Source organism: Anguilla anguilla, chromosome 5, assembly GCF_013347855.1.
Source record: "Anguilla anguilla isolate fAngAng1 chromosome 5, fAngAng1.pri, whole genome shotgun sequence".
NCBI lineage: Eukaryota > Metazoa > Chordata > Actinopteri > Anguilliformes > Anguillidae > Anguilla > Anguilla anguilla.
The window spans coordinates 20,532,068-20,548,256 of record NC_049205.1 but is presented as its reverse complement, the minus strand read 5'-3'; the positions used below and the strand labels follow the sequence as shown (position 1 = coordinate 20,548,256).

General features: G+C 43.2%; 1 protein-coding gene across 2 annotated transcripts; it reads right to left on the bottom strand.

Annotated features, from left to right (window-relative positions):
- Nucleotides 1-2,274: 2,274 nt before the first annotated feature.
- On the bottom strand, nucleotides 2,275-3,738 carry LOC118228433. 2 transcript variants are annotated; one of them, XM_035419955.1, is made up of 2 exons: nucleotides 2,846-3,738; nucleotides 2,275-2,447 (listed from the first exon to the last, which is right to left on the bottom strand). In XM_035419955.1, the coding sequence occupies exons 1-2, from the start codon at nucleotides 3,500-3,502 to the stop codon at nucleotides 2,349-2,351; spliced, it is 756 nt and encodes a 251-aa protein (XP_035275846.1). In that variant the 5' UTR covers nucleotides 3,503-3,738; the 3' UTR covers nucleotides 2,275-2,348. The 2 variants fall into 2 exon arrangements, with proteins under 2 accessions (XP_035275846.1, XP_035275847.1); XM_035419956.1 differs by having other exon boundaries at nucleotides 2,275-2,444.
- Between the last annotated feature and the right edge of the window lie 12,451 nt (nucleotides 3,739-16,189).

Sequence of the window (16,189 nt, the reverse complement as noted above, 5' to 3'; positions counted from 1 at the left end):
GTTTTCTTTTGAAATTGAATCTCTGAGTCAGACACATTCTATATTCGTAATCAAACTAGATGGAATTAAAAAGTAGAGGGCTGGGACCCAGAGGGCAGGCAGAGTTGTCCTATTCCATGTGTGACATTTTGCCACGGATACAAACCCCCACAAGTGTCAGCAATGCAGGATCCTGGGACAGGAAGGAGGAAATGTCACCTCACAGTCCCCTCTATCCATCATTCAAATGGTAGCACCCTGTGCATCCTGATACTCCCCACACATTCTGCTGCACCTTACATATTCTGATACCCCCCACACATTCTGCTGCTCCTTACATATTCTGATACCCCCTACACATTCTGCTGCTCCTCACATATTCTGATACCCCCTACACACTCCGGTGTTCCTTACATATTCTGTTACCCCCTACACATTCTGGTGTTCCTTACATATTCTGATACCCTCTGAACATTCTGGTGTTCCTTACATATTCTGATACCCTCTGAACATTCTGGTGTTCCTTACATATTCTGATACCCTCTAAACATTCTGGTGCTCTTTACATGTTTACAAATTCTGGAATTCCCTACATATTCTGGTGCTCTTTGCATATTCTGATACTCCCTACATACCCTGATACTCTACACATTCTGGTGCTCCATACATATTCTGATACCACCTACATATTCTAAATATGCTGGTGGTCGCTACACATTCTAGTGCGTGCATATATTTGGAGCTGAGCTTCATGTAGTGTTTCTCCTTAAACATTCACCTCACTTACACATTTACCATCTTGAAAAAGCTTCAGTAATTAGTTCAATTTAAGATTTCAGAAGTTAAATGGTTAATGTTTACTTTTGCAAGGTTTTAGGGAAGTGCCTAAGTTCATCACAAATGGTCATCACAAAGTTGGTTGGAACAGCTATCCAAAGGTTTTATCTGATAAATAAAGAAATAAAGACAAAGAGTGAAGTATTTATAAAATGTGTGTGTGTGTGTGTATTATTTTATTCTGAAAGAAATACACATCATCAGATACACATCGCAAGACTTCATTCATTTATCCAAAGGGAGTGTGACTGGCAAGCAAGCGCAAACTCTGTCATCACTTTAAACTAGTGTTAATTGAAAGGTCACATGCCATCTCCAAAAAGAGGTCTGAAGGAATGCCCCATCCCTAGGTGTTAAATATCATGTGGGCAGGACGTGGGGCTAATTGACACTTAATAGTTCTTTTATGTCAGGATTCAGCAAACAAACAGAGCCCTTCAGCCCAGCAGGGAGCCCCCTTTAGATATGCAATTACCACAGACAGCCCAAAGAGTACACAAATTAGCAAGCCCTCTGAGGGTATAGGCACACACACACACACACACAAACACACAGTGAATAAACACACACCTCCATGCACAGCCATGCAATATTCAACTATGAATGCGGGGAGAATTCTAATAATTCAGAAAATGATGCCCAAAGCTGTCCACTTCTTTGTACTCACAGAACAGTTAGATAATACATAATCCTGTCACGTGTAACGTGGTGGGTGGGCAGTGTGTCTAGAGAAGAATGCTTGGGTGTATTCTCTCACTCTATGTGCATATGACACTGAGCTATAAAAATGAGATTAATTATACTCTATTGTTCTACCCATAAGTACAGGCCAGATCATTAGCCAAAAAGATTATGATAATAGATAACCAAATAAGATTTTGTGCTGCTTAGCTACAGTATTATATTTCATACCCTGGTAATGATGCCAAAACTTTACATGCTCTACCATTATTTGCTTAAATTACATTGTAAAATGAGTGGCTAAATGATTCTATGAGAAGAAAGGGATGCATTTAAATGCAGTGCTTACTTTTTTGTTTGTTGATGTTGAGTTCAACACCACAGTTTCTACCATTTCATAACAATATTCTATGGAGTTAAAGGCATCATGAATTGATGAAATCTCTTCTTGTTGATTGTTTTGACATTGTAATCTCCAGCCTAATAATAATAATAAATAATGTCTTGTAAGACTGATTTTAATCTTGAGGGCAATTTCTTTGTTTGATAAGGCTAAATATTTTAAAGTTATTTTAAATATACAGTGAATGAGAGAACGATTGCAGACATCCTTTAAAAACCACCGTTGGCACGGTACATAACAAAGGACGAAACAGAATGCTGAATGTATTATACACGTTTATTTTTTATCACATTGTAAAAAAATATATTAATATGAAAATATAAATATTTCTATTTACAAATACAATTGAGCATTAAATAACATAAGCCACATGTGAACATCAAGGTCCTTTGAATGAGTCCAAGTCGATAATTGCTGTCCGTGCGAAAGGTTGTTTGTATTTTCGCTCCTAAAGTGAGCCGAGTTTGGAGAGAGGCAGCTGGTTTTGCAGGGTATAATATTCATCCGTAAGCGTTTGCGCAATGCTGTAGTCACCACAGGGATTCTGCTGGGAAAAAGGAACACAGGGGCAAAGGTTAGTGGACTGTAATACCCAGTGGTTTGTGATAATTTTTTACGCAGCATATTTTGGTGATTGTCTTATCTCTACATTGAAAATGAAGGGGCTGTGGTCTATAGCTTCCTGACCACAGAACATTTGTGTAATTGTTAAGTAATGAAAGTTAGGTATTTGTTACTGACTCAGTACAGCAAAATTACAACTACTACTGCTACGACTTCTATTATTATTATTATTATTATTATCATCATCATCATTATTAGTATTACATTTCTATAGTACTTTTTGGAAAGCTAAGGGAAATTACATTCAGAGAGCAATAACACGAGGACATATACAAAAGGAAGACACATGTAGTTATGACATGCAGGTAATGTCAGTCCCACCTGGAAAGGCTGACGCAGACAGGAGTACTGGTCCACTGTGTGAGGGAAGGCAGGCTGGAACATGGAGATGTCCTCTGTCGTCATGGCGCCCACTGATTGGCAGAACGATCCCCGGTCAGTGTCCCGTGTTCCAAAGCAGGACGGAGGGAGATCTGGACGTGCCTGGGACGGGGCCCCCTCCGGGGCCTCCAGCTGGGCTGAAAGCTGGGCGATGTAGCGGATGGTGAGGCGCAGGGTCTGGATTTTGGTGAGGGTCTGGCCGGCGGGGGCCAGGGAGGGGGGGAGGTAGGCGTTGAGGTGGTGCAGGGCCTTGGTCAGGTCCCTCATCCTCAGCTTCTCCCGTTCGCTGGCGCTCTGGCGTTTGTGGCCGGGGTAGCGGGAGCGGGAGCGCCTCGCGCCCTGGGCCGGCTGGGCGGGCCTCGGCCTGGTCTCCGCGGCGGCGGTGCTAAAGAGGAGGCCGTCGGCGGGCTCCTGCCCCGCGCCACAGTGCAGGGTCCGGGGGGAGGCGCAGAGGGAGTCCACGGAGGAGGCCGGAGAGAGGCTGCCGCAGGCGCTGTAGTAGCCGGGGTCAGAGCCGGAGCAGGACTGCTCCAGCATGGCCTCACACCCCGGGGCCTGGGTCTCCTGGAGCAGGAACTGGGAGAGCGCTGAGTCCATGGCTGAAGGATGAGTGTCGCTATCTCTCTCTAGGATCCAGAAGAACTGAGCAGGAAAATCTCAGTATCCTTCTGTCTCTATCTTGGTCTCTCTTTCTCTAGGATTCAAGGATCAATGCTTTCAGTGTTGAGCAGGAAGGTTCTCTCTGTCTCTCTGTGGTAGGGTAGCAGTGGGTACTGTGGGGTTCTGCTCGGTCTCCTGCATTTATCCCCGTGGAGGTGTTGGAGGTGTGAGGTTGCACCTTCACTGGCCGCTGCAGGACTTCAAAGTGCCAGAGGAGGGATCACACCACAGGCAGGGGGTTCCTGGGAACGCCAGAGGAGCAGACTCAGGCGTCAGATACCAGGCGCAATAAATGGAAAGGCACACACATAAAAACATGCCTCCATTGCTAAATGATATTTCTTCATGGCTTGTTTGTGTGCAGTATGCGGTGTTCTCTGTTAGTCGGTCACAAACGAGACTCCGCAGAGACGGGACCTGCGGGGTTAAATGCTGGGTCATGTGATGTTGATGTAATGACGCTAAGCTTCAGATTTTCCTATTTCAGGTCTACCACCTGTGACATTTAGTCTCAAAGACAAATATAATGATCCAATGATTCAGTAATAAAAAAATCTTAGTTTCTGACACAAACGGTTATGAAAAAGAGACACTGCTCTTGTACCCCTTAGTAAGGGTCTTTATCTTCGTTAAGAAAAATAATGGAATTTATATAGAACAATATTCTAAATGAAAATTAGTGTTTTTATTATTTGCCCTGTAGCCTGATATAAAATATAAATAGATTAGAACAAAAAGGATTGTTACACTGTTGTACACTGTTATGGTGACTTAGATGAGTTCACAAGGGATAAAAATGTATTCTCTCAGTGGGAACAATATTTGCTACACACTATCAACACTATTGGAATTGATTTAACACTAATCTATTCTATTCTGTGTACCTGGTAATATTTTTGTTAACCCTTGCAAATATCTTCTGTATTTAGAGTTGGGTGAAGGAGTGATTAAGTTATGAATATTTGTCATCATCTGCTTTGCCAGATTTTCACCGTTGCAAACTTGTGGGTACCCATGGCATCTACAGGTCACACTTGAGGCAATAAAGCATGCCAGCTGTAAGGTGTGAAGAGATGAAGCACAGCACTGGTGTTTATACAGGCCGGGTGCAGGCCTGGGAAACACTGACGGCAACTTCAGGAGTCAGCAGCTGGTGCATTCTGGGAGTGATGTCATCCTACTTTAACCAATAATATTGTGGAAAGACAGCAATAGGTGAAACTACACAAATATACTTCAGTGAATTAAGCTCATGGAGTGAATAATATTCTGCTACGTTAATGCCAAGATAATTGTACAGCAACACACATTTGACATTTGCAACTGAATTAAGGGTTTACCCGATTATTAATAAACTGGGTCAATGAGCATATGTAGAATGCAGCTATGGGAAAACTGCATAAAGAGATTTCATAATAAAAGTTCCTCAGTGTTTCTTTTTTTCATATTCATACTGTTTCCCTTGTTTCCTTTTTCATATTGGCCTCTTTTTTTGGGCCAAGTACTAAGGGTTCTTTTTTGGCGATCTTTCTCTGTTTAGCTGCATATGATTTACAGTTGTTTTTTCCAGTTCTAAATTTCTCACAGGCATTGATGGAAATAATATTTTTTGGTTGCATAATTCTACAGTTTTTATGTATCATAGAGTAGTCTGTTGCTTAGAAAAACATGAAAAAATGTTAACAAAGTGAAGTTCTTAACAAAGTTCTCAGTTGTCAAAATTAAATAAATTGTCAAAAGCCAGGTAACTCCCAAAATGTTTCAAAGGTGTATCAATTATGTACAAATGCAGGCATACAGACAGGGTAAGTTATTGGTAGCTTTGCCTCATCTTTTCGTATGTGCTTTTAGATGAGTGCCTGCAAATAACAGAATGTAGATTTGGTCTAGAATGTCATAAAAAACATCCATGGTTAGAAAGACAGTAAACTTTTTATCACTTGGAATTATACTTCATACCTGTCAGGCCCTATGGTCTCATGGACTTTACAGGTAAAAATTAAGCTGGCAAATAATTCGGGGACAGGCCCAAGATCAAGGTCTGTTGACTACACATCTGTCAGAGGTGTCCGAGACTGCTTTTGAACATTTAGCACAGCGGGTACAAGCTAATTAGCGGTTGCATTTGAACCATTAATGCTACTTTGTGCTTGTTAGTTAGATGCTAAATAAGAGGTGCATCATGCTGTCAGCTTTGACACAATACCCATCCTGTTCAAAGCCTGGCTGAATAGCTCAAAGTTGGCTGGAATCACTTCATATATCTCTCAATACCCAAACTCAGAGCCAAGATCAACAGAAGCAAGCCTGTGTGTTAGCGGGCTTCCGCTGTTTTTTTTCTGCCTCGAGGCGTTAGGTAACACCTCAGCTCTTCCCAGCCCTGGGTTAGTGGATTGCAGGGACTGTGGAATGGGTCGGTGGGTGGTACTGTTCCCACAGATGAGAGTGTTATATTTTTCTGTCGCTTTGAAAACAGCATGGAGTTCTTTCTGTTATGTTATGGAGCTTTCTTTGCTCAGAGCAGACACACTGTGGGGGTTTTTCTTTATTTTGTTTTGTTGTTTTCCACCAATTTTAATGTCTAGCAGTAGGCAACATTTCCCCCGTGGTGCCTGGATTATTATTTCACAATATATTCACAATATATTATTAACAATGCATTGTAAGAGCAGCTGTCCATTTGTAAGATAACTTTTCTGAAAAAATACATTCTGCTTAGCAACATAAACGTGGAGCCGGGAGAAACAATCCTCATATGAAGACAGAAATATAATATCCAGATCAGTCTGTAAGGCTCATACACCACATTGAGTATATTCTTGACAATAGCTTTTCAAAATGGTCTGGCTGACAATACAGTATTTTACTAATTTAAGAATTTGCAGAAAAACTATCATGTTGATAAGGGAGGTATTTGCACTTGACTCAAGTAATTACCTGAAATCAAATGTGTTTTTTCTCTTTTGTTCATATTGTTACACTTTTCATGCATTTCAGTGACCAGAATGCAAATTTAGTTTTGTAAATATGTGTGGATAAAAATGAAATATTTTGCGAAATCCTGGAAGGACGGTATGCAGGCAGAACTGAATATCGTGGGATCTACATTTTGTATGATTTGCTCAACAGGGTTTTGATCTTTGACAGCTATTTATTTGCCCTGAACTAGGACGATTCTCCACATATATTTGCATTCTTTCAGTATGTTCATAATTTTTCGGGACTTTTATTGCTTTTCACCATGGCGTTTTGAATAGTACATTTTGGACATCATTAGTTTTTAATGGGCTTCTTTAATTTGCGCAATCATCATCAAATCACTCCTAAGGGTTTGCCTCTGGCTCTCACCTTGGCTGATTATGGCAAGCTTGGGTCAAGTACACGTCTAAAAACTCCTTAGATGCTGGCGAAGTTCGGAAACACTCCGGCAGATCCCATTAGATCATTCAAAGAAAAACGTTGCGATCCCAGATGTGTAATCATATGAAAGAATCAAAAAATTTTATTGGTATTGGAATATTGGTAAATATGCGTTTCAGCATCTCATATCTGTCATCTAAAGAGCTAAAGCATTTCAATATTTAATGCAGGTGTGGTAAAATGCTAGTCTGTAATAAGTGTTTAAATGTCTGACTGAGGTCCTCAGTCTGCCTGCAGGCATTTGCACATCAAATGCACCTATCCAACCAATAAAACAAACGCTTAAATATCCTAAATCCCTGGATTCCTCACACCACACTGCTCTAAGCGCATGCATATGCAGCTCCGTCCCTTCAAGCATTAGAGGATTAAGGAGATAAGGGGCACCAGAATGGGGTCTTTGAAGGGCTCGGGTCCCACAGACATGGAGGTGCGAAGGAGCCGTCTTCACTCTCCTCGAGTTCATTACCCAGGATTCCCTGGGAACTAATACTTGTCTATGCTATACTGTCATTTCGGTAATGATCTGAAGTTTTGCCACATGTTTCTTTTAAAAAAGTACACATTGCAGATATTTTTTTATAAACTCAGTGGCTACCAACCCCATATAAATGCTATGTACAAAAATTATTTTTTAATAAAAAGGTTATAATTTTACCTTCAAATTAAGGGGGAAACATATCACGGTGAGAATGGTGACAGAGATGACACTTCTGATAAAAGGATTTTAATAGTGATTTTTTCCTTTTAACATGAGTCAGAATTCTTTAGGTTTTTAATGCTTGTGCAATATGTGGACTTTTCCTGCAATGTAAGATAATATTTATAGAATGCAGTGTGGTAACAAGAAAAATGCTTGAATGATATACTGAATGAATCATCTCATTGTAATGTTCTAATGTAATGTTTAGTGTCTTCAAAATGGTTTTTGGATTTTTATTCAGAATATATTTTTAATACCTGCTACATACTACAGGAATTTGAAACTGATATCTTGCTACAGCAAAGCCTGAAAACTGCACTGCCACACTTTTTAAAATTTCTTTGCATTTTCTTTTGATTTTTAAACAAAAGTGCAAAATAAACATCAAAGTAGGAAGCAAGAAGCAAAAAGTGCCTAATTTGCCATTTATCACTAGGACTGCAAACCTTGACTTCTTTATCTTTGTATTAGGATGTGGGTGATAAGCTCTTTATCAAGGCAGGGAGAAGAGACATAATTAGAATGCAAATATTTGAGAGTGACAGCTGGAATTTTCAGCCCTCTGTGAAGTCTCTCTGGTTTATGTTACCAGAGTTATTTTAGCACCTGGCCAGCAGGAGGTGCTGTTTCTACCAGTACAGTGCTGGTTGTTTGAGAAGAGCCTGCAGGGAAGTTGCAAGTGTTTGGTGGAACAAACAAAATGCTACTCATATAATGTATGTGGATAAGGTTGCAATATTATGTTTGTAGTCTATATGATATTTTAGTTATAAAATTATACAATTAAGTATATAGGCTAATACATGACTGGTTTAGAATGTTTGAAGAATGCACAAAAGATATAGCAGAGGTGCTTTTTTGGCTTGCAGTTTTCTCCCTGTGACCACAGTGATCTCTTAAACTAACTTGGAGAAGAGTCTGTGAAATATGAAAGTGTGCACCAATTTTTGTCAGCTAAGAAAAGTTGAAAATGTATATTTGACTGTCGAGAATTGAATGTCTACTCTTATAAGCATGAAAGTTGTACATAAAATATAAATATCGCATGATTTACAAATCATGTTGTAAATATTGAAATTTCTACTCAAGACAGACAAACTGCCAACAGTGAAACACAAGGCTCATAGAGACATTAAACTGTTATGATCTGTTGTTTGCCAATACCTTGTCACTGTATCCTCAGCAAATCATTTTGAATCTCTGGTCTTAATCTCAAGAACCACTACTACGCTAAGATCTACACTACAAGGGAAGCACAAAATAAAATTATGGAAATGAAATAACATTATTGAAAATACATTCACTGCAACATGTTTTCGTCATCTGAGACAAAAACACAATTACATCAAATTAAAATACTTAAACTGCTGGGTCTCAGGAGGATGTGAATATACTCAGTGGCGTGTATGGGGCATAGTTTGAGTTTGAATAGGCCTGGAATTGGCATTTTATTTGGTGGTGCAGTGGGCCGCACAGCAAGAAGGTCCTGGGTTCAAATCCGGTCTGGGCCTTTCAGTATGGAGTTTGCATGTTCTCCCCATGTCCGTGTGGGTTTTCTCCAGGTACTTTGGTTTCCTCCACCAGTCCAAGGACATGCAGGTAGGCGGGGGACTTTAAGTTACCCATAGGAGTGTGAGAGTGGTGAGTGGATGGTGTGTGTGCCCTGTGATAAATTGGTGGCCTGTCCAGGGTGTATTCCTGCTGGGATAGGCTCGAGCACCCCCCACAACCCTGTCCAAGATAAGCGAGTATAGATAATGGATGGATGGATGGATGGCATTTTATACCTGTCTTTGCATAAGGATCATTTATCTTGGCTGCATGTTCATGTTCGCTGGGCAGAATGAATTTTTTTTTATTCTTTCTGTTTTTAATTTAATATTTTTCTGCCAGGTCTCAGGTGGATATAGGGTTTGTGTTGATTTTGGCTACTGTAAGCCTTTGATGTTTAATATTATGTTTATCAGTGCTCTGATTTGTCACTGTTAACACACACACAACAGTCTACAAATAAATCAATCCAGAACTGCACTTATGAAAATATCAGTCAGCAAAACACCAACCAAAAAGAACAGAAACAAACAATACACATACATTTCTTCAAAAAAAAATAATGTTTTATTATAAGTATTTACATCAGGCACATGTAAAATATATTTTTTTATGTTTCAATAAATTACTTTTGTCATTAAGAAATATAGCTATGACCATGTTAGAAATGCTATACAGTGCTTCAGTGTGTGAGCTGTATGACACAAGCTGGTCTTGGATGGGTAGGCCGAGGGCTGTGAGCTGTGCTCTCAAATCCAGAAGTCCTCAGGAACTGTCTGATGGGAGATGTCTTTCCTGTATATCTAATGAAAGGAAAAAGAGATTTGCTATACAGTAACTGAGCCTTTACTAGCCTTTTATCTCAACTTGGCCCCAGCACAACAAAGTGGTTCAGTCTAAAATCAACCCTGAGCATTTTTCATTCTAATAGAGCACAACTAGATAGATAGTTTAAACACAGAGAATGCCTTATCTGTGGAAATGTTCACTAGTGTGCATAGTACCTGTCCAACAGGTGATAAATAAAGTCATAAAAATAAACAAGAGAATGTACTATCACCATACAGTTCACAGTCACACAAATGGTGCGGTCAACTGCATAAGTATTGAATTTAAGTTCACTTGTATTTTAGAACATACTTATAAGTGATGGAATTATCGTTGCTATTTATTAAAGAGTAAATTTGATGTGTAAGCTGCATTTAGTACTGTATGTATCCTACATATCAAGTTGCATGTATGTTTCCAAATTGTAATTGTAGAGTACTAAGTACAAGTATGAAGTAGACCAGAAAGAACGATGATTAACGGTAGCGACAGAATAATACATAACACACAATATTAAAGCTGCGCATATAATCAAATAAAAACAATGCATATGCATATAAATCCCATTTCACCATTTTTGTCAAGGAGTAGCATGAAGGGCTTTATTATGTTAATGTATATTATGTAAAACACTAACATATAAAATATGACCCGTTCTTTATGATAATGTCTTGCATGGTATTTGTAGTGAAAGGTAAAGTGTTGCAGCACGTACCTGGCATGACTGCACTGTCTCTGTGTATTCTGGAGACTGCAGGAATGAGGCTGGAGCTGAAGAGGCTGTCTTGCGGGTACAGCTCCAGGGCACAGCTGAACAGGCTGCACTCCGGGCCAGCAGGCTGTAGGGGGCGCTGTGGCGTGAACAGGGCCTCCCGCCACCCAATGTGCAGCTCGTGAACCCGACTCTGATCGTACCCCCAGAACTCCGACACAGGGGCGCAGTGGAAGTGCCCCTGGATCTCCGGCGAGTTTTGGGTATCGGCTCGGCCCATCGCTGCCCCCTTGGCAGGCTCCAGCTGGGCCGACAGGTGGGCGATGTGGCAGATGGCGAGGCGCAGGATCTGGATTTTGGTGAGGGTCTGGCCAGCGGGGGCCAGGGAGGTGGGGAGGTAGGTACCAAGGTGGTGCAGGGCCTTGGTCAGGTCCCTCATCCTCAGCTTCTCCTTCTCGCTGGCGTTCCCCCTCTGCCTGCTGGGGTTCTTCGTCCGGATCCTCCGCACTCGACACGAGGAGGCACGGACACAGCGTCCCCCCAGACATGCGCACCGGATCCCTGGCCTGGACCCGCTAGGGGAACACGGGGACGAGAACAAACAACCCGCCGGCGATGTCGGGGAGGCGGCCTCAGGGGATGACATGCTGGTGTCTGAACTCCAACTCTGACTGCTCCACCAGTCCTGGTCCTGGTACTGGTTCTGGTTCTGGTTCTGGTTCTGGTTCTGGCACTGAGCACTGTAGCCCAGGAGAGCACTACAGATATCCATGTCGCAGGCTGTGTCTTTTCCTAGGAATGGCGGAGGATATGCTGGCTGTCAGGGAGCCCTGGTTTTATTCAGGACTCTGGGAGGTGTGAAGTGACACCTCAGGAGGCTCTCTCTCAGACTCCTGACTCTCTCTCTCTGCCTGGGAAAACCTCAGCTCAGGAGAAAGAGGTGTGAAGTTTTGCCCCTCTCTCCAAAACCTCTCTCCTGTTCTGTTTTTACCCATTTCTGCTACTGCAAGATAAATCAGCCTCTGCTTTTTACATTAATATTGTAGCTCATCTCCCACCCCTTTACAAAAACTCATGTTAAGTTTTTAAAAGCATTGATAATAGAAGACAGCTAAATCTATCTATTGCACACAGTAATTAAAGTATCATTTTTTTTTATTTTAAGACAATAAAGATTTTTTTGTTATGTAGGTATTGTTTAAGTATCAATATAACCATTGTATCATTTTATATATTATTATATATATTCACTTCTGGCTCAGAATGTCAAAAACTATGTGAAGCTCAGTGCTTGGCCTTCCTTATCTATCACACTTTATTTAGCATTTCAGCTATTGTGAATACAATCACGGTTATAGAATGTTGTAAGGCTTGCAAGGTTCAATACATGAAATCAATTATTAATAAAAAAAATACAATGACATTCTTCTGCCATGCCAAGCAACACAATGCAGTGGAAATATTAAAGGGTAATTGCACCCTAGATAACTTTTGTAACTGTAAAAATGCTTGTATGCCTTCAAACCGGAGAAACATGGCAGCCTGTTCATAAACTTTCTCATATGCCACCTAAACAGTCCACTGAAATATGTTTCTGAAAATATTTGAAATAGGCTTTGTAATGGCTGAATCTTGATCTCCAATGCCTTGTTTGACTATTTGAGTTTCATGAGCCAGGCGCAGCTACTTAAATTCATACAAATTAATTTACATTTAGAATACTTTATGTAGATGATACGGACACACCAACTCTACCCACCCTAGGATGCATTTTTCAAAATTGTGTAGTTGGCAGAACTAGGCTAAAACAGCGAGTGCAATTACACATTAACACAAGTTAGCTAGCTAGCATTCAAGCACTCGCTGTGTACAACCATGCATTTCGGTGGGACAGTGGTCAGAGTAAGGTATCTAGGCAAACTAGATAAAGCTGCGTTACATATGTGGACTGCATTCTACATAGTTAAAGTAAGCTTATTGGAAACATTTTAACACAAGTTAACTCCCTGGGTGTGGAGCTTAACGTTATTTTTAGTGTGGTCACTTAAAGTAGAAGGGGGACAGCCCCGGTAGCCTAATATTAGTTACCATTAGCTTGTTGAAATGTTCGCTTGCATTCGAAAAGGCTGTGTCCTTCACTGGCCTGTCCTTAGCTTGGGGCTGTTTCAAATGGGGCGCTCCAGCACAACACAATCACTATACTGTGCATAGACATCACTATGTAAGCCTTCCTCTATGGGAAATCCCATTGTTTCAAACCACTTCTTTGGTCCAGTCACTTTTCGGCTGTGGGCAAGTCTTTAACACTCTATCTGGACGGCATGTCATAGATTTATATATACAATTCATAATGTGATCTAATAGATATAAGTCAATGTAAAATCTTTAGCAGATGTTGCAGAACTATTAGAAATCAGTCTTAATTGAAAACAGATTGTTATTAGAACATTTTTCAGCTAAATGTGATTTATTCAATTTGGAGCAAGAGGAACCTAGAAAAGTATGTGTGCTGCAGAGAGAATATGAACAACACAGGGAATCCTTTGGACTGAATCAAATTTTTGTTAACTTACCTTCCCAATCATCTCCTCTCCCATAGAAGGTAAAGTTCCAACGCAGGAGAGCCAATCTGATTGAGTTTTAATTAAGCATAATGAACTCTATCATCTTCACTACGCGGAAGGTGTGAAAGGCTGTTACTGGTCCATGCTGAGAGGCGAATGGTGGCTTCAGGGGCTGAGTCTCAGAGCTTGGGGTCCTTTGAGGTGAGGCTTCACACCTCCAGTCTGAGAAAGCGGTCAGCTCCCTCAGTACACCACTGGGGTTTTTCACTAGTGTATCACCCACACACACCAACCCACCTCCAGCCTGTCAGCTCTGACCTACTGACCGGCCAGTGGTCTAAAAAGTAGAAAGTAACTTTTTTTAGCTGTATAATGACTTCAGGATAGAATTATATTATAAAAAGGGGGCTTTTGAGACCTCTAAAAATATTTCTGAATCAATGAAAGAGATGTAAAAAAAAAAGCATTGCATAACCTGTAAACATTAGGTTTGTGTTGTTATTGACATTTGCTATTCATAGCAGGGTCCTGTACACAGCACATCATTTATATATGTTGTGTTTAAAATATGATCTCCTATGACAGAATGAAAACCCTTCTCGACCTGGTCAAGTCCTAGGTTCAGTATGTAGGGGAGGTAACTCCAGTGGTAACTCCAAACCTGAAGGGCTGCAATGCATGTTTTTTCCTTTTAGTCAACAACCAAATTATACCTGAGAAATGGTGTGTGAACACCTTTAGGCAATACTTAAATTAAGCACTTAATTATTAAAATAGTGGACTGAACACACCGAAAATCAGCAGAAACAATGACCCTCCAGGACTGGAATTTGAGATCTGTAAAATAGAGAGTAAGACCACTCTGTACCAAGTTGCTCTACCCCCAGGCTCTGCTGCAGAGTCAGACAGCTCTGTACCACGCTGCTGTACCCCCAGGCTCTGCTGCAGAGTGAGACAGCTCTGTACCACGCTGCTCTACCCCCAGGCTCTGCTGCAGAGTCAGACAGCTCTGTACCACGCTGCTCTACCCCCAGGCTCTGCTGCAGAGTGAGACAGCTCTGTACCACGCTGCTCTACCCCCAGGCTCTGCTGCAGAGTGAGACAGCTCTGTACCACGCTGCTCTACCCCCCAGGCTCTGCTGCAGAGTGAGACAGCTCTGTACCACGCTGCTCTACCCCCAGGCTCTGCTGCAGAGTCAGACAGCTCTGTACCATGCTGCTCTACCCCCAGGCTCTGCTGCAGAGTCAGACAGCTCTGTACCACGCTGCTCTACCCCCAGGCTCTGCTGCAGAGTCAGACAGCTCTGTACCACGCTGCTCTACCCCCAGGCTCTGCTGCAGAGTCAGACAGCTCTGTACCACGCTGCTCTACCCCCAGGCTCTGCTGCAGAGTGAGACAGCTCTGTACCACGCTGCTCTACCCCCAGGCTCTGCTGCAGAGTGAGACAGCTCTGTACCACGCTGCTCTACCCCCAGGCTCTGCTGCAGAGTGAGACAGCTCTGTACCACGCTGCTCTACCCCCAGGCTCTGCTGCAGAGTGAGACAGCTCTGTACCATGCTGCTCGACCCCCAGGCTCTGCTGCAGAGTGAGACAGCTCTGTACCACACTGCTCTACCCCCAGGCTCTGCTGCAGAGTCAGACAGCTCTGTACCACGCTGCTCTACCCCCAGGCTCTGCTGCAGAGTCAGACAGCTCTGTACCACGCTGCTCTACCCCCAGGCTCTGCTGCAGAGTGAGACAGCTCTGTACCACGCTGCTCTAACCCCCAGGCTCTGCTGCAGAGTGAGACAGCTCTGTACCATGCTGCTCTACCCCCAGGCTCTGCTGCAGAGTGAGACAGCTCTGTACCACGCTGCTCTACCCCCAGGCTCTGCTGCAGAGTGAGACAGCTCTGTACCACGCTGCTCTACCCCCAGGCTCTGCTGCAGAGTGAGACAGCTCTGTACCACGCTGCTCTACCCCCAGGCTCTGCTGCAGAGTGAAACAGCTCTGTACCACACTGCTCTACCCCCAGGCTCTGCTGCAGAGTGAGACAGCTCTGTACCACGCTGCTCTACCCCCAGGCTCTGCTGCAGAGTCAGACAGCTCTGTACCACGCTGCTCTACCCCCAGGCTCTGCTGCAGAGTGAGACAGCTCTGTACCACGCTGCTCTACCCCCAGGCTCTGCTGCAGAGTGAGACAGCTCTGTACCACACTGCTCTACCCCCAGGCTCTGCTGCAGAGTGAGACAGCTCTGTACCACGCTGCTCTACCCCCAGGCTCTGCTGCAGAGTCAGACAGCTCTGTACCACGCTGCTCTACCCCCAGGCTCTGCTGCAGAGTCAGACAGCTCTGTACCACGCTGCTCAACCCCCAGCCTCTGCTGCAGAGTCAGACAGCTCTGTACCACGCTGCTCTACCCCCAGGCTGTGCTGCAGAGTGAGACAGCTCTGTACCACGCTGCTCTACCCCCAGGCTCTGCTGCAGAGTCAGACAGCTCTGTACCACGCTGCTCTACCCCCAGGCTCTGCTGCAGAGTGAGACAGCTCTGTACCACGCTGCTCTACCCCCAGGCTCTGCTGCAGAGTGAGACAGCTCTGTACCACGCTGCTCTACCCCCAGGCTCTGCTGCAGAGTGAAACAGCTCTGTACCACACTGCTCTACCCCCAGGCTCTGCTGCAGAGTGAGACAGCTCTGTACCACGCTGCTCTACCCCCAGGCTCTGCTGCAGAGTCAGACAGCTCTGTACCACGCTGCTCTACCCCCAGGCTCTGCTGCAGAGTGAGACCGCTCTGTACCACGCTGCTCTACCCCCAGGCTCTGCTGCAGAGTGAGACAGCTCTGTACCACGCTGCTCTACCCC